At 44.1% G+C, this 22,659-nt stretch overlaps 1 protein-coding gene across 1 annotated transcript in view; it reads right to left on the reverse strand.

The window, feature by feature from the left end:
- The window catches only part of LOC141105341 (MOB kinase activator 3A), a 55,276-nt gene that overhangs the window by 15,111 nt on the left and 17,506 nt on the right, over positions 1 to 22,659 (reverse strand). Inside the window, exon 2 of the mRNA XM_073595209.1 lies at positions 8,312 to 8,819. Coding sequence (XP_073451310.1) covers positions 8,312 to 8,729 — 418 coding nt within the window. The 5' untranslated portion in view covers positions 8,730 to 8,819. The remainder of the gene's footprint in view (positions 1 to 8,311; positions 8,820 to 22,659) is intronic.

Genomic DNA, 22,659 nt, shown 5'->3' on the forward strand with positions numbered 1-22,659 from the left:
TATTTTTTGCGCTAAGAAAAAAGGCCGAAAATTCTGTTTAAAAAAAAAATGCATTTTTCTGTTATAAAATTTTGCAAATTAATTTTACTTCATTATATTTTGGCCAAAATTTATACCGCTACATATCTTTGGTAAAAATAACCAAAATCAGTGTATATTATTTGGTCTTTGTGAAAGTTATAGAGTCCACAAGCTATGGTGCCAATCTCTGAAAATTGATCACACCTGAAGTACTGACGGCCCATCTCATTTCTTGAGACCCTAACAAGCCAGGAAAGTACAAATACCCCCCAAATGACCCCTTTTTGGAAAGTAGACATTCCAAGGTATTTAGTAAGAGGCATGGTGAGTTTTTTAAAGTTGTAATTTTTTCCCCACAATTCTTTGCAAACTCAAGTTTGCAACAAAATTGTTATATTAGCAGGTTATTTCTCACATACAACATATGCATAGCACAAATTACACCCCAAAACACATTCTACTATTCCTTCTGAGTATGGCAATACCACGTGTGTGAGACTTTTACACAGCATGGCCACATACAGAGGACCAACATGCAGGGAGTGCCATCAGGTGTTCTTGGAGCATAAATTATACATATAATTTCTTGACTACCTCTTCCACTTTTGAAGGCCCTGGAGAACCAGGATAATAGAAACACCCCAAAAATGACCCCATTTTGGAAAGAAAACAACCCAATGTATAATCTATAAGGCATATCGAGTCTTTTGAACATTTCATTTTTTTCTACAAATTTTTTTTAATACAACGTTGTCCATTTACACAATGTTTCTAACACATAGCATGTACATACCAAAAATTACACCCCAAAATAGATTCTCCTACTCCTGAGTATGGCAATACCACACGTGAGACTTTTCCACAGCGTGGCCACATACAGAGGACCAACATGCAGGAAGCACCATCAGGTGTTCTAGGGACATAACTAATTTGACTACCTATTACACTTTTGTGAGGCACTGTAGTGGCATGGATGATAACTGATGTGCCATGGATGAGCCGTGGATGGGGATGCCTGAGCATGAATGAGTATGGCCAGGTACGGCTGAGTATGGCTGAGTATAGATGGGATGGCTGGGTACGGCTGAGTATGGCTGGTTACGACTGAGTACAGCTGTGTATGGCTAATTATGGATGGGGATGGCTGAGCATGGATAGATGGATGGGGATGGCTGAGGATGGATGGCTGAGCATGGATGGATGGATTAGTATGCCGAGTATGGATGGCTGAGCATGGAAGGAGGAGTATGCCGAATATGGATGGCTGAGCATGGATGGATGAGTATGCCGAGTGTGGATGGTTGAGCATGGATGGATGAGTAAGCTGAGCATGGATGGATGGATGGATGAGTATGCTGAGTATGGATGGCTGAGTAAGAATGGATGAGTATGCAGAGTACGGGTGAGCATCGATGGAAGAGTATGGATGGGTGAGCATGGATGGATGAGTATGCCAAGTATGGATGAGGATGGATGGATGAGTATGCCAAGTATGGATGAGGATGGATGGATGAGTATGCCGAGGATGGATGGATGAGTATGCCGAGTATGGATGGGTATGCTGAGTATGAATGGGTGAGGATGGATGGATGAGGATGGATGGATGAGGATGGATGGATGAGTATGCCGAGTATGGATGGGTATGCTGAACATGGATGGGTATGGATGGGTGGAATGGGCACATATCAGCGCTGTGGGCACTACACATCCAGCCCACAGCGCTGCTGCCACCAATCTCTCCCCTCTCCACGTACCAATAGGTATTGGGAGGGAAGAGAGGAACCGGACGGGACGTCAGTTTGTTTACAAGTGATTGCTCAGTCATTTGATGGAGCCATCACGTGGTAAACGGCCACGGACCTGGATGTTCTCAGGGGCGCACGAGAGCGGGATTCTGGGAGGACCTCATAGTACGCCCTCCCAGAGTTATCGAACCGCCCTGTAGCCGTCATTCGGCTATGGGCCGGTTGGTAATCGGTTAAAAAAATATATAATAAATGACAAAAACAGCTCCAAGCTGAATACAGCCTAAGGAGATATTCCCTACTGATAGTTATGCAGACAACCTCATGAAATATGAACATAAGGGAAAAAGAGGTGCCACTACTACCGTGGTTAACATAAATGGAAATCTAAACATTAAAAAAAAAAAAAAAAAAAAAAAATGAAATCAGCTACGCAAAATACATTATTACAGGCATTGCGATTACACCCATCGCCCTCTAGCGGACAAGAGTGATATCACAGTCCATATATCCAAATAGCTGTTGAGGAACAAATTTGCTCATACCCAGCCACATGGATTAGAATACACTCGATAGACATGTAGATGAATACCTTCCAGAGACCATGCCCAAACCCATTTGCCCCTACGGGTACAATAGGCTTGGCAAACTGATGGATAGCCATATAAAGGTCTATCGCAGTGGTTCTCAACTCCAGTCCTCGGGACCCACCAACAGGCCAGATTTTAAGTATTACCTTGGGGAGTTGCAGACTAGAATACTGCAATCACTGAGCAGCAAATGATATTACCTGTGATGTATTTCAGCTATCTTGCAAACCTGGCCTGTTGGTGGGTCCTGAGGACTGGAGTTGAGAACCACTGGTCTATCTCTATATTTAAAGTGGTTGTAAACCCTTTTAACCACTTCAGCCCCAGAAGGATTTACCCCATTCCTAAGCAGAGCACTTTTTGCGATTCAGCAATGCGTCGATTTAACTGACAATTGCGCGGTCGTGCGACGTTTCACCCAAACAAAATTGACGTCCTTTTTTTCCCCCACAAATAGAGCTTTCTTTTGGTGGTATATGATTGCCTCTGCGGTTTTTATTTTTTGCACTATAAACAATATTGGAGGAAAAATCGCTATAAAAGTGTATATTGATTAGTTTGCGCAAAAGTTACTCTACAAAATAGGGGATAAATTTATAGCATTTTTATTATTTTTTTTTTTTACTAGTAATGGTGGCGATCTGCGATTTTTATCATGACTGCGACATTATGGCGGACACATCGGACAATTTTGACACATTTTTGGGACCATTGGCATTAATACAGCGATCAGTGCGATTAAAAATGCATTGATTACTGTAAAAATGTCACTGGCAGTGAAGGGGTTAACTGTGTTCCCTGGGAGGTGATTCTAACTGAAGGGGGAGGGGACTAACTAGAGGAAGTGACGGATCGTGGTTCCAAGCTAATAGGAACACACGATCTGTCACTCCTGTCAGAACAGGGGCGTGTGTGTTTACACACACGCCCCTGTTCTGTGTCTCCTGCTCACGATCGCTCGTGGCTGGCGGTCATCACGACAGTCGGCCACGAGAGCAGCGGGCGCTTGCTATCCGGACCCCGCGAGCCGACGTATAGCTACGTGGTTTCACGCAGGGGAGCCAACCTGCCGCAGTATAACTGCGGCGCCTGGTCCGGAAGCGGTTAAAAAATCCCCCCCCCCCCCCCAAAAAAAAAACAAACAAAAAAACACCAAAAACCTACTAGCTCATTATGAATTGCTTACCTGAGATCGAAGCCCCCGCAGCGGTCCTCGTTCACCGCTCTGGCGGCCGACATCTCTCCGGGGGGTTACTTCCGGGTATCGCGGCTCCAGCGCTGTGATTGGCCGGAGCCGCGACGACGTCACTCTCGCGCATGCGAGCGGGAGCCGCCGGTAACGGCACAGTACAACTGAAGCAACGGCACTTACGTGTCATTACTTCAATTTGCTTAAGTGCGCATGGGCCGATGACGTCGGCACATGCAAATACAGGGATATCTCCTAAATCGTGCAGGTTTAGGAGATATCCAGTGTAGCTACAGGTAAGGCTAATTATAGGCTTGCCAAGTTCAAAATCCATCTGGTTTCGGCCTATAAAACCTGCATTCTCATATCTCCTACTCTCCAATGGGGCAAAACCTTGTCAATCTCATAAAATTTTAGCGCAGTGGGGTCCTTATGGTGGTGTAGCCTATAGTGATTAGAGACACTATGCTTTCTGAAGCCATTTTTAAATATTATTGACATGCTCGTTTATCCTCTTATATATAGACACCTAGTGGTTTTGCCCACATACACCAAACCACATGGGCATGTAAGATAAACAACATACCTAGTATTACAGGATATGAATTTATCTGATATTCTTTTCCATTAATTCCTTTAACTTCTTCAGATCCACACTATAGCCAAATGACGGCTACAGCCCGGATCTGCTTTGCCGGGAGGACGTCTATTGACGTCCTTCCCTTTACGGACGCACGCTGCGATCACCCAGGTCAATGAAACTCAGGTGATCACAGATCCGAGTAAGGGGACGATCCTGGCCCCTTACCACGTGATCAGCTGTCAGCGGAAGACAGCTGATCACGTGATGTAAATAGAGGATCGGCAATCTTTTTCTTCTTCTCACGCTGATGTGAGGAGAAAAAAAAGCCGATCACGGGCTGCTGTTTGAAGGGACATCGTCCTGAAGAGGAAAAACCTCTGTGCCCACTAGTACCGCCTGACAGTGCCAGCAATCAGGGCCCACAGTAAGTGCCAGCAATCAGTGCCCACAGTAAGTGCCAAAGTGCCAATCAGTGCCTCATCAGTGCCACTTAGCAGTGCTGCCCATCAGTGTCACCTACCAGTGCCCATCACTGCCACCCATCAGTGCCACCTCATCAGTGTAGCCTATCGGCGTACATCAATGGAGAAAAATTACCTGTTTGCAAAATTTATTAACAAAATATAAAACGGCTTTGTAAAAAAAAAAAAAAAAAAACGGTCTTTTTAAAAAAATTTAAATAAAAAAAACCCAGGAAAAAACCCAGGAGGTGATCAAATTCCACCAAAAGAAAGCTCTATTTGTGGGAAAAAATGATAAAAATGTAATTTGGGTACAGTGTTGTATGACCGCACAATTGTCATTTAAAGAGTGACAGTGCTAAAAGCTGAAAATTGGTCTGGGCAGGAAGGGGGTTTAGGTGCCCAGTAAGCAAGTGGTTAAACATTTGTTTCTTTTATCTGCTGTGGTTTTACACGATATAGAAGCCAATAGTATCTAGAAAAGTTTTCTCTTTCTGGCCTTGGGGGGGGGGGGGGATGACTCTACTACATTTTTGGCAATCATGTTTCTAAGCCCCTATAAATTAAAGGAAGGTTTCCGGGGTAGAATTTTATTCAAAGTGACATCTTGAGTGGGCCAAAACTATACAAATTATATATATATACAATTTTATCTGTTCTTAAAAAAAAAAAAAAAAAAAACAAACACAACACTCCCTGCATGTAGCAAAGTGTAAACACAGCAGAAGAGGAGCTCCAGACTACCCCCAAATGACTACAGGAGACGGTCAGAGACTGCAGACATGATACAGGAGACGGTCAGAGACTGCAGACATGATACAGGAGACGGTCAGAGACTGCACACATGATACAGGAGACGGTCAGAGACTGCACACATGATACAGGAGACGGTCAGAGACTGCACACATGATACAGGAGACGGTCAGAGACTGCAGATAACCTGTCCCCATATAATACTATTACAATAGCGCTCCCCTGCCCAGTGTCACCACAGACCAATTCCCATCCTTCGCGACCAGCATCCACACAGTCCTCTGCTCCCCCCCCCCCCCCACCTCTACACTGAGCATGCAGATAGGGCAATAAAACAAAAAATGGTGTGCAGTGCTTTGTGGTGATAAATGTACAAGAGAGTGTTATTAATTAGTGAATAAATATAGTCCTGAAATATATAAATTTGTGATCTGATTAAAAGAAATCTTTTGTGTATTCAAAGTAATTCCAGTGCTGAGTGTGCTCTGCTGTGTTCAAATCATTCCTGATTTCTGGTGAATGATTTGAACACAGCAGAGCACACTCAGCACTGGAATTACTTTGAATACACAAAAGATTTTTTTAATCAGATCACAGATTTATATTATTTCAGGACTATATTTATTCACTAATAACACTCTTTTGTGCATTTGTCACCACAAAGCACTGCACACCATTTTTTTGTTTTATTGGCCTATCTGCATGCTCAGTGTAGAGGTGGGGGGAAGAGCAGAGTACTGTGTGGATGCTGGTCGAGAAGGATGGGAATTGGTCCGTGGTGACACTGGGCAGGGGAGCGCTACTGTAATAGTATTATATGTGGACAGGTTAGTGGTCAGGGCGGGGTATTGATCATCTTGCATAGGACAGTCTGGCACCAACCTTACCACGTCCACCCCCCTCAGTGTCCTCCCCGCGGCCCCCTCACCTGGCTATGCCTCCGTCACACCTGGCTTGACATGCTTCGGCTCCACTCTCCTCCTCGGAGCTCCGTGCTCCACATGACAGATGTACTGTACTTTGTAACAAGTTGCTGGACAAACTCACACTGCACTGTCACTAATACACGACAATGACACGCTCAGCCTTACCCTGGACAAAGCGTTTTCTGCTTGTGTGACCACAATTTAAGTGGCGACAGGATGTCACTGAATATGGTTAACTAATGCCCAGTACATATGATGAGATTATCGGACAAATGATCATCTTTTTTTATTTTTTGCATGCTAATCTCAGATCATATCTGATGGGTTTACTGAAGTCACGAAAATTCGCGTACGGCAGAATAAAATTCGGAAGTGATGTCATGTGTTGTAATGCATCAAACGGCAGCTGTACTGATTAAAAACAGAATTCAGATTATCGTACGATTGCTCCGAAATCTGTATTTTTCATACGATTTTCTGATCGTGTTTACCGGGCATAAGCAATTACCCTTTTATGCTGCCACCGGATGTTTAACGTAAATCAAAAACGCTAATATTAGGAATAAGCAACTAGGATTTTTAGAATAAACATCTGTAACACACACTGTCACCACAGACATGTATATCCAGAGATTTACACTATAGTAACGCTCTTCAAGGGACAGGGATTCTTTACTTATGCAATGTGCATTAGAAACAATTTTAAGACTTTTCAAAAGATAGTTTCATAATGGAAAAAGGTAAAATAGTCCAAATAAAGTTTTTTACTGAAAAGGAGTATTACAAGGAAACAATAAATGGAACAGAAAACAAAAAGGGTTGAAGAATGAAAAGTACCAAGCCCTATTTCAGCAAATTCCAATGGATTCAAGATGGATGTGGCTCTCTGGTCTTTGCAGATTTTCCTTGGTTTGATTTTAAACAAGAGCTGTCCGATGTGGACGCAGTCCCTCTTTTGTGGACCCTGAAGAGGGTGTTACCAGAAATTAGCTGACCAATTAAGAGGCGGAGGAGTGGCTGATCGGACGTCACAAGTTTACGACCATACAGTGGCCACTCCCTCCAAAAGTATTATACAGATAATATCTTCGAATATGTATACGTTGCATTCTGGGAATTGGTATATAATTGTCCAGCATGGAATTTCTATGACAGAGATACTAAACATATCTCTGATAGGTTACCAAGGAGGTGGGAGACAGCCATTTTGCCTTTTGTATACAATTAGCCTAGTGATGTGTGATCTTGATTTGCTCAGTATTTTCTACCCTGTTCAAACATATAATTACGGTAATAGTATTGTATGTAGCCTTCTCCTGTCTGACTTTATAAATGTGTACATTTTTAATCAGTGAATTAGACAGATGTCCCTTGCAGGTTACTTCAGGGCAGGCTTCAATGGCTTTTACAATATCAATTAGCCATGGATAAGACATTTAATTTCACACAGCATACTGGGTTTAATTACCCTGAAACTCCAAGCATGACAGAATTAAAATGTTTTACGACAGCTGTAAAAAGTTAGACTGAAATGTGTATTGGGTTAAAGGGTTGAGGGGGTCTGGTGTCCTCTCAATGGATTGAGAAGAATGTAGCTAAAAATGTTGATTGCATCAGATGCCTTCCTGAAAGGATGTAAAAAGGGGATCACTGATGCTCGCTCTACTAATGTTCCAACCAGTCATGGCTGCATTCTGAACAACATGGTGGCCTTGCCCTTTCACACAGCCTTGTGAGGTGCCCAGTCCACATGATCACACATGATACAATAGACATATCAGAAATATGAAATGATGAAGTAACAAACACTTTAAGGGTGTTTGGGGGACATAACCTCAAACAAGCAGGACGACGTTCTAAAACCACTCTTAGAAAGTACTGTGTTACTGAAAGAGTGGTTGATACTTGAAAAAGACTTCCAGCAAAGGTAGCGAATAGATTCAACAGTAAACAAAATGGGGCAGACTCAAGGACCACTTTGTCTTTTCTCTGCTGTCATTCTTCTAGGTTTCAATAACAGAAGTAAAAATGCTAACAACTTACCAACATTTGTAGGAAAGAGTCCTTCATTGTTTATTTGAACTTCTATCCAATCCATCAAAAGATTCATGTACTCTGGAGCAGACAATGCTGTAGGTTTTCGGTATTTGTTTTCATCTTGCCATCTATATTCATATTTTGGACCACCAGACATAGTAGGACAAGACTGCTCAGTACAGCTGTCACTGATTGTACCATAAATAAGATTGATACGGTTGAAAAAATCCACAACATGAACTGCCACCCAGTCATTTAAGTCTTCTCCGTGTGGTAGCTGAACAGCCAACTTCAAATCTAGACCTGCATTGAGAGATGCTTGGGCTTTCTTATGCAACTCAAATCGCTGAGTGCCTGGCTCAAACTTTCGCTTGGGGCGGAATGTTCTGTCTTTGTTAAAAACCTGTTTGAGGGGATTTGACATGGCTGCAATGAAAAAAAAAAGACCCCCGTTTGATGTGTCAGCTTTCTACTTGACAGTCCAAACGACTATGGAGTAAATATGGCTTTTGATCTGGGAAAAAGAAAAAGAAAAAAAAAAAACACAACAACATAAAAAAACTGTTAAAACCAACCAAAAGAAAGATACATTCATACATAATATTCTTTAAATGTATTATCAAAGCATAGGTATAGTGTATTTGTATGGATGAAAAACATACATCTGTGCTGGATTGAGTTGAAGGCTAAAAGTTCACCTTTTAGGAAAAAAATAAATGCACATTTTTTTTTTTCCCTGCAAAAATAAGAAGTGCATTTATTTTTTTCCCCAGGAGCATGCAAAGCATTGCACCTGTAATCAGTGGATCACGGGTAAAATGTCAGGCTTCCGCACACTGTCCCTCTCTCCAGCTTTCTGCCATACCTCTGTACAAGTTTTCAGTTTGTAAACTGGAGGAAGAGTGAATGAACTAGGAGCATAATAATCTGCAAGCTTGCAGTCCACTAACAACTACAAGCCGTTGTGGAGGATGCCAGACAGGACTTGTAGTTTCTTCATTCATAGATCTTTGAATGAATGAGGAGGATGTGCACTGGGGAGATTTTAAAATGTGACAGTTGCTGCAGGGGAGAAGAACCCACTTTCACAAGGAGAAGGGGAACGGTAGGGCAGGAGCTGAAACACATTATTCCCGAAATATATTGTGACATATTTAGGGAAGGTGAACTTCTCCTTTAGGATAACACTTGCATTATTATAACACACACTGTTGTGAGTTAGCACGTTGTGGTGCCATTAATTTTGTATGGCAATGTAGCACTGATGTACATACAGTATCTCACAAGAGTGAGTACACAATCACATTTTTGTAAATATTTTATTATATCTTTATGTGACAACACTGAAGAAATGACACTTTGCTTCAAAGTAGTGAGTGTACAGCCTGTATAACAGTGTAAATTTGCTGTCCCCTCAAAATAACTCAAAACACAGCCATTAATGTCTAAACCGCTGGCAACAAAAATGAGTACACCTCTAAGTGAAAATGTTCAAATTGGCCAGTGTCATGTGACGCATTAGTGTTACAAGGTCTCAGGTGTGAATGTGGAGCAGGTGTGTTAAAATTGGTGTTATCGCTCTCGCTCTTTCATACTGGTCACTAGAAGTTCAACGTGACACCTCATGGCAAAGAACTCTCTGAGGATCTGAAAAAAAGAATTGTTGCTCTACATGGCCTAGCCTATAAGAAGATTGCCAAGACCCTGAAACTGAGTTGCGGCATGGTGGCCAAGACCATACAGTGGTTTAACAGGACAGGTTCAACTCAGTACAGGCCTCACCATGGTCGACCAGACCAAAGAAATAGAGTGCACGTGCTCAGCGTCATACCCAGAAATTGTCTTTGGGAAATGGACGTAGGAATGCTGCCAGCATTGCTGCAGCGGTTGAAGGGGTGGGGGGTCAAAAGGTCAGTGCTCAGACCATACGCCGCACACTGCATCAAATTGGTCTGCATGGCTATCGTCCCAGAAGGAAGCCTCTTCTAAATATGATCCACAAGAAAGCCTGCAAAAAAACTGCTGAAGACAAAACAGACTAAGGACATGGATTACTAAAACCATGTCCTGTGGTCTGATGAGACCAAGATAAACCCATTTGGTTCAGATGGTGTCAAGAGTGTGTGGCAGCAACCAGGTGAGGAGTACAAAGACAAGTGCCTACAGAGAATTACTTTCACTGTATAAATGAACTCCTTATAGTAGTGATTATCTGCTCTTTTTTTACTATGAAAGGGCCAATTTTAGGTGTTTTTTTTTTTTTAACTCCATTATGACAGGCGATACAAAAAAAAAAAAAAAAAAAATAGCATGAATCCCATCGCATAGGATTGCAATTTTTAAGTGTTTCTTTTTATACATTCTTTACATAAGAATGGAATATCTCACCACCACTATTTAACTGCAGTCAGTAATATTAGGATTTAGTACAATTATCATTTGATTACATTTGGATAGCGCAGCATTATTTTGGTATAACATTTTTATGTGGCACGAGGATATGGGAATGATCAATGCTAGCAGCTGTCCTTTAATAATCCTTAATTATCATTTGAATTTTCACACGGTAGCTCGCAAGACCTCGTTTGTTTTTTAGAATAATAAGCTGTCAGGTTCATAAAACAGAGATATCAGAACAGATTCAATCATACAGTTTGCAATGTACACAGATTTGCAAAACAATGGGATAAAGGAATATTCCTGAACTTTGTTTTATCTCATGGTTACTGTGAAAGCATCAATGCAGTGCATGTTATCTCAGCTTGAATTCATTGAATGAGTTTACCAAAAATGTAAACATTGCAGAATATACAGCCTCATGTTACATAACTAAGCTCCATTTCATGCTGAATAAACTAAAATTATTAATGCATCTTAAAATAGAAAACTATGTTTAAATGCTTTTGAAGTAAAAATCTATCTTATTAAAATAAATTTGATAAAAATCAAAAAAAAATCTGATTTAAAATGGAAAAAAATAATAATAAAAAAAAAATGGATTTTTATCCACCCTGCAAAGAACACTAGACACACCAAACTGGAATAACTGCTGCAGCCTTGTTTGTTTTTCACAAATATAAATAACAAACAATTCACCATAAGGCTTTTAATTAATACATTTAAAAAGTAAACAAAATCAGCGGGGCACTCTTCAAACAGTCCTCTGCCTCCTGGAAAGTTCTGTGGGGGGGTGTCAGGGGACTGTAAATGGCCTATACTAGAGGACCCCCCAGAACATTCCCAATCAGCTAACCTATCAGAAAACAGAAGTCAATCAATGGGGGGGCTTGAAACTCCTACCACCACCATCCCATGAGAATGGGGGCCCTTTAAAACAGGCTACCCCCCCCCCCCCCCACATTCTTTTGCTTTCGCTGCAATATTTTGGTAAACCATGTGCACCCCATGGTGCAGACATTGTTTCCCGAAGACAGCACCATTTACCAAGTCTATAATGCTCTGATTCACACAGCTGGTGTTGTCAAATCGTGGTTTGACGAGCATGCAGACAAAGTCTTTCACCTTCCCCGGGTGTCGCAGTTGCCGGACCTTAATATCATAGAGCCATATTGTTCTTTTTTTTGAGAATAAGGTTCAGGCTCGTTTTCTGTCTCTGGCATCTATGCAAATACTGAAACGATTTTTGCATGAAGCGTGGTATCAGATTCCAAAACTTAGATTTGTCAATTCCCAGGAAAATCCCAGGTCAGTGAATACAGAACAGCCACCAGACTATCAACACATTCAAAAGGAACTTGTCTATTAAGAGAGGTATGAACTGCAGAGAGATCATTTTACCCCTGTACAAATCATTAGTAAGACCTCATCTGTTTGAGTTACCCAATCATTACTTTTTTCACTTCCTGCAAGTTAGACATGCTTTCCTCAATTTGGTTCACAACCGGTAATTCTCCTCCAGTCCACTCCAGGGGGGGGGCGTGTCCAAGATGGCGATAGTGATGGATGCCTAGTTAAGGAGCTCTGCCGCCAGGGAATTTATCCGGTTTCCCTATCCTGACATTTTGGAGTGCCTACTACTACTACTCCTGTTGTCTCCCCGCAGATGACACGAAAACAAAAGACATTGGAGCACAGAAATCTCGGGAATACTACTTCTCGCGGCGCTTCTGTACACGTGCCAGCTCTCGTGCCAGACAGGATCTTGAAAAGGTCCTCCAGCGTGTCACCGAGGTCAAGCGGAGGGTGGGCGATACTGAGGACACTGTCCAAGACCATTCAGCCACCCTACATACCCTCCAGGTGAGCATGAAACACCTAGGAATCAAGGGCAGAGGACGTGGAGAACCGCAATTGGCAGAACAACCTCCGGAATATTGGTCTGTCCGAGGGCTCAGATCCATCTGCGTACACGGAGCGGCTGCTCCGCACGCTTTTACCCCAGGCGGCCTTCTCCTCCTTCGCGGTGGAGCAGGCTCACAGATTGCCACCCGCCCGCGGCCCTCCGGGAGCTCCACCCCGCACCTTCATTTTTCGGCTGCTCAATTTTAGGGACAGAGACTTGATCGTGAGGGAAGCCCCTGAGATAGGTGACATGCGTCATGAGGCTGCAGGCTTGATGTTTTTCCCGGACCTCTCGATTGACACCCAAAAGCTACGCAAGTCCTTAGTGCGTTGAAGCAGGCCATGCGTGTCAAAGGGGTGCAATATAGTATGCTGTTCCCAGGCCGCCTCAGGGTACAGGATGGAGAGACCGTCTGTTTTTTTTTTTTACGTCCCCTGAGGCTTCACACCCTACCTCGCCATTAATGCTTCTACATCTTCTTCCCCCTAACGTGAGTACCCCTTGCCTTGATTTGCTGTCTGTCCTCAGTGGGGGGAAACGGTTGTCTCACTTCCTAACTTGGAGTGGCCCGTGCAACCGGTCAGGTACTGCCTGCCGTTGTAGTCCCACAACCTGCATCCTCTATACAGGGCCATTGACTGTGTTGTGGATTACAAAACCCTATGCGGACTGTGGATTGCTGCTCCACTCCCACATTGAATGGGACTGCCCTTGCTGCTCCATCTGAGCCTCATTGACTAATTTTTCCTCCATGAAGGCAGACACTCTGCTGTTGTTTCTTCCCCTGTGGACAAGGGACACCGCCAGTTCTTCTACACCTACTGCAGCCCATTCTGCAGATATGGAACTGTGTTAAGGGAAATACCCCTGTTATGTGATGGTCCCGTTGGACCTTCCGGACATCGCCTTAGTCCTGGCTCCAAAGCATTATACTATAGAAGTTTGTGCCCACGGCTTTGGCCGGGTGATATCTCCAACTGTTCCCGCTCGTTGGCGGCAACTCCTTCAGACTTGGATTGTCTGTGCCTTTGGTGGATGGAGTCATGGAGTCTACTACCTGCCCTCTGTTCATGACCCCAGTTGGTCATTGACCTTGCTTAGTTTTGGGATGCAGGCATGCCCTGGTTTGGGGGGTTATGCGGAAAGGGGGGGGGGGGGGGATGTGCTGGAATGGGTTATGTTATCTATGTTGCTCGTTGAAGAAATGTGCTATATACTGTGTACTTGATGTCACTCACTGCTTAAATTCTATGTCCTATGCCTTGAGAAAATGGGGGGGTGGGGGAGTTGTCGTTTGCCTTTCCTTGGGGTCCAGATGCCCTCTCCCTACCTTTTGCGCTATTTTTCATTTGTGGCCATGGCTCCCTTAACCCTAATTTCCTGGAATGCCCCCCTGTCCCAATTTGGATAGGTTGACTCTGGACACGGCTGTGGAATCCCCACTCTCCAGATGGGCTTCTACATTCGATCTTACAGACGTCTGGCGTTAGAAAAATCCCCTCCTAAGGAGCTATACATGTCAATCTGCCACGTATGCGGTCATGTCCCGCATTGACCAGGTTTATGTCAACAGCCCTGTATTAACTAAGGTACAAGAAGTCTCTATACTGCCAAGAGGCATATCTGACCACGCGCCCATCTTGTTACGCCTCAATGTAAGTACCACCCCCACTGACTCCCTATGGCGTCTCTCCCGTTTCTGGGTCTCGGATGATCGTGCTGTCCCGGATGCAGAGGTGGCCCTGTGGGAGTATTGCGAAGCAAACCCGCCTGCCACAGATCCGGCCTCTAGCTGGGAGGCCTACAAGGTCCATGCTCGGGGCCATTACCAGTGGGCCATAGGCCACACCCGGAGGAAGGCTGAGGCAGCCCTGACCCTGGCTGAGCAAAGGGCCACCGCCTTGGAATCCCAGTATGCTGCAGATAGCAATGAGATCACATGTGGGGACTTGCGGTGTGCCCTGCGGGAGGTTATGCTGCTCTGTGTTGTGGCCGCTAAGAAATTGCTGCTACACCAGCCGCAACGTGTTTTTGAGCAGGGTAAGCTGACCAGCCGCCTTCTGGCGTGGTTGTTCAAAGAGTCGACAACGACAAGTATTGCCAATATTAAAGATGCCACTGGAAATCTGCTGTCTGATCCCAGTGCCATCAATGGTCGCTTTGCCTCCTTCTACAAGGCTCTCTACTCCCTTAGAGTTGAATATTCAGTGACTGAATTACATGATTTCGTAGAGGGTATTCACCTTCAATCACTTTCTGAGGAGGCACGCTGGGGGCTTGATGCTCCAGTCACCCTGAAGGAGCTTCAATGTGCTATCAGTTCCCTGCAGTCAGGGAAGACCGCAGGCGACGATGGCTTTCCTGCAGAATTTTATAAAGAGCATGTAGAAGCCTAGGTTAGTAGACTCTTAGAGGTCCTTCCTGCCTCCTTTGAGTCTTCCTCCCTGCCCCCCTTTATGTCTAGGGCTATTATTGTGGTGGTGCCCAAGCCTGACAAGGATCCAGAACTCTGCTCTTCGTATAGACCCATTTCGCTCCTCAATGTGGACGCGAAGGTCCTTGCAAAGGTCTTGGTAACCCGCCTCAATAAAGTCATCTTGTCCCTGATCCAAGGGGACCAAACCAGGTTTATGCCAGGTAAGGGCACTGATATCAACCTGAGGCGGCTTCATACAGTTATTGTGTGTTCAACTGCTAAGGGGGGGGGGGGCACTGAGGTTGTCGTCTCCCTGGATGCCAAGAAAGCCTTTGACTCGGTGGAGTGGGAATACCGATGGCTCATTCTAAGTAAATTTGGGTTAAGGCCCAACTTCATCTCTTGGATACATTTACTCTAGTCGGACCCATAGGCCAGAGTCGGTACCAACGGTGTATTGTTGGCCCCCTTTCCCCTCCGAGGAACTGCCCCCTCTCCCCGACCCTCTTTGCACTGGCTATTGAGCCCTTGGCGGTGCTCCTGAGAGCCATGGGGGAGGTGCAGGGGATTTCCTTTCCCCCACTAGTCGAGAAGGTATCCTTATACGCCGACGACATGCTCCTATACCTCCAAGATGCCCAACAGATGGCTTTAACTATCATTGCCCGCTTTGGCTCATTCTCGGGTATCAGAGTGAACTGGGACAAATCGATCCTGTTCTCCCCATCTGATAGGACCCCGGCTAATTTACAGGTCCCCCTTAAATGGGTGTCGCGATTTAAGTACCTAGGAATTTATATCCAAAAAGACCCAAAACGCTACTTTGAGGATAATCTATATCCTATCCTACAATAATTTATTCAGTGTTGTTCGGTGTGGAAAGCTCTGCCACTGACTCCAGTAGGGAGAGTAAATCTAATTAAAATGTCCTTTCTACCGAAGTTCCTCCATGCCTTCCGTAACACCCCGATCCCTAATGCCTTTTTTTACTAAAATTAGATCAGGCCATCACCTCTTGTTTGGGCAGGCTCGACCCCTAGAGTGGCTACAACTACACTGCAGCTTTCCTTGACAGGGGGTGGCCTATCTTTAGGAAATATTATTGGGCAGCGGTGCTGGTTACTGTTAGGTGGTGGTTTGCCCAAGACATATCCAATCAGGTTGTGAATTTGGAGGCGGCGCTCCTAGCATCTTATTAAGAACTTAGCAATCTAGTATACAGAGGCCCAAGATATAGACCCCAGGTCACTACCCCCATGAAGGAGACGACTGTAGTCTGGAAACAAGTTACACTGCATTTACAAGACCCTGGCACTGTCTCTCTGCATACCCTGTAGTGGGACAACCATACTTTACCGCATTTCAGATCTATTCCGGATCCACAGATCTGGGCTAGATAGGATATGGCGCAGAGTCCGAATCTCATATCTGAGGGACGTCTTCTCTCGTTTGTTGAGATGAAACGTAAATTTTATATTTCCTCCGTGGATGTTCTTCAGGTACCTGCAGCTCAGACATGCTGCCCGGGCACAATTCCCCTATGGCGTGGTTCTTGCTGCCCACACTGCTAATGATATTGATCGGACGCTGTCCTCCATTTATCTCACTCACCTGTAGAGACACCTCCAAAACCCTTAGACTGTTTAATGTGTGGCAGCGGGATGTCCCTGCCTTGACGGAGGAGGATTGGACTGAGGGGATGCAACAATGCATCCCACTTATATCTGCCAGGGATCGCTTTGTACAACTCAAGTTCTTACACCGGGTGTACTATACTCTCCATAGGCTGTCCATTATCTACCCAGGGACAGGGGACACATGTCCGAAGTGCAGGCAGTCAGTGGAGACCTTTATTCACATGGTGTGGTCATGCTCTCTCCTCCGGACCTATTGGCAGGCAGTGGTAGATGACATTAACAAGGTGGCTGGGCTTCACCTGGACATGGATCTGCTAGTATTCCTTCTGGGCATCACTGATAATCTGGCTACTACTAAACATACTAAGTCATTTGTATTTTATGCTGCTTACTACGCCAGGAAGGTTATTTTATCCAAGTGGAAGTTCCCTGACACCCCCCCCATGCCTTCGGCCAGGAAGGCCCTGATAAAACAATGTACTACCTTTATATAAGCTTACCCATATGGGGCGCCACTGTCTACAGAAATTTGATAAAATCTGGGCTTCGTGGACAGAGGCTAGGCACATCACTGTATAAAACGATTGCTGGATCTTTGTGTGTTGACCTGGGAGCCTGTGTTACTTTACCAAATCTAAGCCCTCTCTATGGTTTTGGCTGCCCCTCATGGCTTCCGTGGTGTCTTATGGGTGGTGGTCCCCAGTTCCTTCCTCTTTTCCTCCCTCCCCTCCTTAGTTTCCTGTGCATCCCTGATCCTGCTGGGTCGCAGTTCCCCCACTCCCCCCACAACACCCTGCCTCTTTCCCTTTAGAAAATCTTGGATGATAGGGTGGTTCGAGATATACTAATTCTCTGTTATGCGCCATATACAGGCAATCCCCGGGTTACAAACAAGATATGGTCTGTAGGTTTGTTCTGAAGTCAAAATTTGTTTGCAAGTCGGAACAGGTACATTTTTTAAGTGTAGCTCCAGTCCAAAAAATAATTTCTAAGTTTTTTGGATAGCATAGGGAAGGGTTAACACCCCTGTATCATTTGTTTTGCTGTTTGTGCCCCTGCTGCTCAGATTTCACTTCACTTTCTGTCCCTATGACAATTGGATTTTTAAATTTTTTTGGGTTGTTGTGGAAACAAAGGATTGGTGATAAAGCATCAGTGGAGACTCCTTTTTCCCCATGATAACTCTTACAGGAGTGAATTCCCCTTCCTAGGGGTAGATTTCCTCTCACTTCCTGTTGTCCCCCTCAGTTTGTAAGGAGTCATTTGTAAGTTGGACATTTGTAACCCGGGGACCACCTGTAGACTGGCCGATGTTTGTTGCAGAACCATGACACAGAGCGAGTTTACAAATAACCTGTCACCTGTGCGGTGTACCAAATCTTTCCCCAATGCTAACCTAAGCTCTGATGTCTAATCAAGCATCATGTATTCTACCTACAGTTCCTTGCAAAAGTATTCACCCCCTTGGCTTTTTACCTATTTTGTTACATTACAGCCTTTAGTTCAATGTTTTTTTTAATCTGAATTGTATATGATGGATCAGAACACAATAGTCTAAGTTGGTGAAGTAAAATTAGAAATATATATATACATAAAACTATTTTTCAGAAATTAAAAAGTGATAATTGGCATGTGCGATGTATTCACCCCCTTTCTTATGAAGCCCATAAAAAGCTCTGGTGCAACCAATTACCTTCAGAAGTCACATAATTAGTGAAATGATGTCCACCTGTGTGCAATCCAAGTGTCACATGATCTATCATTACAGATACACACCTTTTTGAAATGCCCCAGAGGCTGCAACACCTAAGCAAGAGGCAACACTAACCAAACAAACACTGCCACGAAGGAAAAGGGTTATCTACAGGAGAATCTAGACAAAGTAAAGCTAGAGACAACCTTTTTTTTTTTTTTTTTGTGGAAAAAACACACAAGAAGGAAGGAGAACCATAATGATTTGGCCTTTATTACAGGGTTTAACAATCAATATAAATCTTTTGAAAAAATTCTGAAGTAGTATTGGCCTATCCTAAAGGAGGATCGGGTTTTGTCTAAAATTCTGCCCTCCAAACAAAAATTCATATACAGGAAAGCACCTACCCTTCGGAACCATCTTGTCCACAATGTGATTGATTCCCCCAAACAGGTAAACATCTTCCCGGAAATGAGAGGGTTTTACAAATACCAAAAGATGCCTACCCTGCAGAGCTAGTAAAAAACAGGCAAGGAAAAGGGAAACATTCAAATCCAAGACTGACCATAAGGAGTACCAGATAAAAGATCCAATTACCTGCCACAGTTACCTACGTCATCGAATGCCCTTGCCACCTCCAATATGTGGGCAGAACCACTCGTCCCTTATATGTTCGAATAAGAGAGCATATTAACAATATCAAAAAAGGATTCCCAAAGCACAATATTTCCCAGCACTTTGATAAGGTGCATCACAGAGACCCTTCAGGCCTCATTCTATGGAATTGATAAAGTTAAAGTTAAAGACCATTGGAGAGGTGGTAATAATATAACTTTAATTTCACAAAACGAAATGAGTTGGATCTATTGTTTGGGCTCTCTCTAACCCCTGAGAGGTGCTTATAGCTGGGGGGCTATTTTTTTTTTTTTTTAACACAGAAAGCTGGGGGGCTATTTAGTTATATAATCTTCTATACTAATAGTGGCACCATGCATATTTAACCACTTGCCGACCACCTCACGCAGATATACTGCGGCAGAATCACGTACCTGTACGTGATCTCCTTCTTGCGGGCGGAGGGGTCAGATCGTACCCCCCCCCCCGATGCCCGAGGCGGTCGGCTTGTGTCTGGGAGCGATGAGAGGTGAGGGGGAGACCAACCATTCGTGGCCCTCCCTTGCGATCGCTCCCAGCCAATCAGATTTTTCCTCTGCTGCTGTATGCTAAACAGCAGCAGAGGAAACAATGTCATCTCTCCTCGGCTCGATATTTTCCGTTTCGGCGCCGAGGAGAGAAGACATCCGAGTGAGTGCACCAACACACACACACACACACAGTAGAACATGCCAGGCATACAATACACCCCCGATCACACTGACACCAAGCAGTTTTTTTTTTTCTGATTACTGCATTGGTGTCAGTTTGTGACAGTTAGTGTGGTAGGGCAGTTAGTATTAGCCCCCTTTAGTTCTAGGGTACCCCCCTAACCCCCCCTAATAAAGTTTTAACCCCTTGATCACCCCCCGTCGCCAGTGTCACTAAGCGATCGTTTTTCTGATCGCTGTATTAGTGTCACTGGTGACGCTAGTTAGGGAGGTAAATATTTAGGTTCGCCGTCAGCGTTTTATAGCGTCAGGGACCCCCATATACTACCTAATAAAGGTTTTAACCCCTTGATTGCCCTAGTTAACCCTTTCACCAGTGATCACCGTATAACTGTTTCTGGTGACGCTGGTTAGTTAGTTTATATTTTATAGTGTCAGGGCACCCCCCGTTTATTACCGAATAAAGGTTTAACCCCGATTGCCCGGCGGTGATATGCGTTGCCCCAGGCAGCGTCAGATTAGCGGCAGTACCACTAACACCCACGCACGCAGCATACGCCTCCCTTAGTGGTATAGTATCTGAACGGATCAATATCTGATCCGATCAGATCTATACTAGCGTCCCCAGCAGTTTAGGGTTCCAAAAACACAGTGTTAGCGGGATCAGCCCAGATACCTGCTAGCACCTGCGTTTTGCCCCTCCGCCCGGCCCAGCCCAGCCAAGTGCAGTATCGATCACTGTCACTTACAAAACACTAAACGCATAACTGCAGCGTTCGCATGGTCAGGCCTGATCCCTGCGATCGCTAACAGTTTTTTTGGTAGCGTTTTGGTGAACTGGCAAGCACCAGCCCCAAGCAGCGTCAGGTTAGCGCCAGTACCGCTAACACCCATGCACGCACCGTACACCTCCCTTTGTCGTATAGTATCTGAACGGATCAATATCTGATCCGATTAGATCTATACTAGTGTCCCCTGGCAAGCACCAGCGGCCTAGTACACCCCAGTCATAGTCAAACCAGCACTGCAGTAACACTTGCTGACATGGCGAGTCCCATAAATGCAGTTCAAGCTGGTGAGGTGGCAAGCACAAGTAGTGTCCTGCTGCCACCAAGAAGACAAAACACAGGCCCGTCGTGCCCTTGCTGCTGCATTCGCCAATCCTAATTGAGAACCCACCACTTCTGCAGCACCCGTACTTCCCCAACCAAATGCAGTCGGCTGCATGAGAGGCATTTTCTTTATGTCCTCCCAAGTACCCCTACCCAACAAAACCCCCAAAAAAGATGTCGTGTCTGCAGCAAGCGCGGATATAGGCGTGACACCCGCTATTATTGTCCCTCCTGTCCTGATAATCCTGGTCTTTGCATTGGTGAATGTTTTGAACGCTACCATACACTAGTTGAGTATTAGCGTAGGGTACAGCATTGCACAGACTAGGCACACTTTCACAGGGTCTCCCAAGATGCCATCGCATTTTGAGAGACCTGAACCTGGAACCGGGTACAGTTATAAAAGTTAGTTACAAAAAAAAAAGTGTAAACACAAAAAATATATATAAAATAAAATAAAAAATAGTTGTCGTTTCATTGTTCGTTCTCTCTCTATTGTTCTGCTCTTTTTTACTGTATTCTATTCTGCAATGTTTTATTGTTATTATGTTTTATCATGTTTGCTTTTCAGGTATGCAATTTTTTATACTTTTAGGTAAACAAAAAGTGTCAGAAAGGGCTTTGTCTTCAAGTGGTTAGAAGAGTGGGTAATGTGTGACATAAGCTTCTAAATGTTGTGCATAAAATACCAGGACAGTTCAAAACCCCCCCAAATGACCCCATTTTGGAAAGTAGACACCCCAAGCTATTTGCTGAGAGGCATGTCGAGTCCATGGAATATTTTATATTGTGACACAAGTTGCGGGAAAAAGACAAATTTTGTTTTTTTTTTGCACAAAGTTGTCACTAAATGATATATTGCTCAAACATGCCATGGGAATATGTGAAATTACACCCCAAAATACATTCTGTTGCTTCTCCCGAGTACGGGGATACCACATGTGTGAGACTTTTTGGGAGCCTAGCCGCTCACGGAACCCTGAAAACCAAGCACCACCTTCAGGCTTTCTAAGGGCGTAAATTTTTGATTTCACTCTTCACTGCCTATCACAGTTTCAGAGGCCATGGAATACCCAGGTGGCACAAAACCCCCCAAATGACCCTATTTTGGAAAGTAGACACCCCAAGCTATTTGCTGAGAGGTATAGAGAGTATTTTGCAGACCTCACTTTTTGTCACAAAGTTTTGAAAATTGAAAAAGAAAAAAAAAAAAATTTTTTTTTCTCGTCTTTCTTCATTTTCAAAAACAAATGAGAGCTGCAAAATACTCACCATGCCTTTCAGCAAATAGCTTGGGGTCTCTACTAGAAAGCCTGAAGGCGGTGCTTGGTTTTCAGGGTCCTGTGCGCGGTTAGGCTCCCAAAAAGTCCCACACATGTGGTATATCTCTGTACTCAGGAGAAGCAGCTAAATGTATTTTGGGGTGCAATTCCACATATGCCCATGGCCTGTGTGAGCAATATATCATTTAGTGACAACTTTTTGTAATTTTTTTCTTTTTTGTCATTATTCAATCACTTGGGACAAAAAAATAATATTCAATGGGCTCAACATGCCTCTCAGCAATTTCCTTGGGGTGTCTACTTTCCAAAATGGGGTCATTTGGGGGGTTTGTACTGCCCTGCCATTTTAGCACCTCAAGAAATGACATAGGCAGTCATAAACTAAAAGCTGTGTAAATTACAGAAAATGTATCCTAGTTTGTAGACGCTATAACTTTTGCGCAAACCAATAAATATACGCTTGACATTTTTTTTTACCAAAGACAAGTGGCTGAATACATTTTGGCCTAAATGTATGACTAAAATTGATTTTTTTTTTATATAACAAAAAGTAGAAAATGTCATTTTTTTTCAAAAGTTTCGTTT

This window comes from Aquarana catesbeiana, linkage group LG01 (assembly GCF_042186555.1).
Source record: "Aquarana catesbeiana isolate 2022-GZ linkage group LG01, ASM4218655v1, whole genome shotgun sequence".
Classification (NCBI taxonomy): Eukaryota; Metazoa; Chordata; class Amphibia; order Anura; family Ranidae; genus Aquarana; species Aquarana catesbeiana.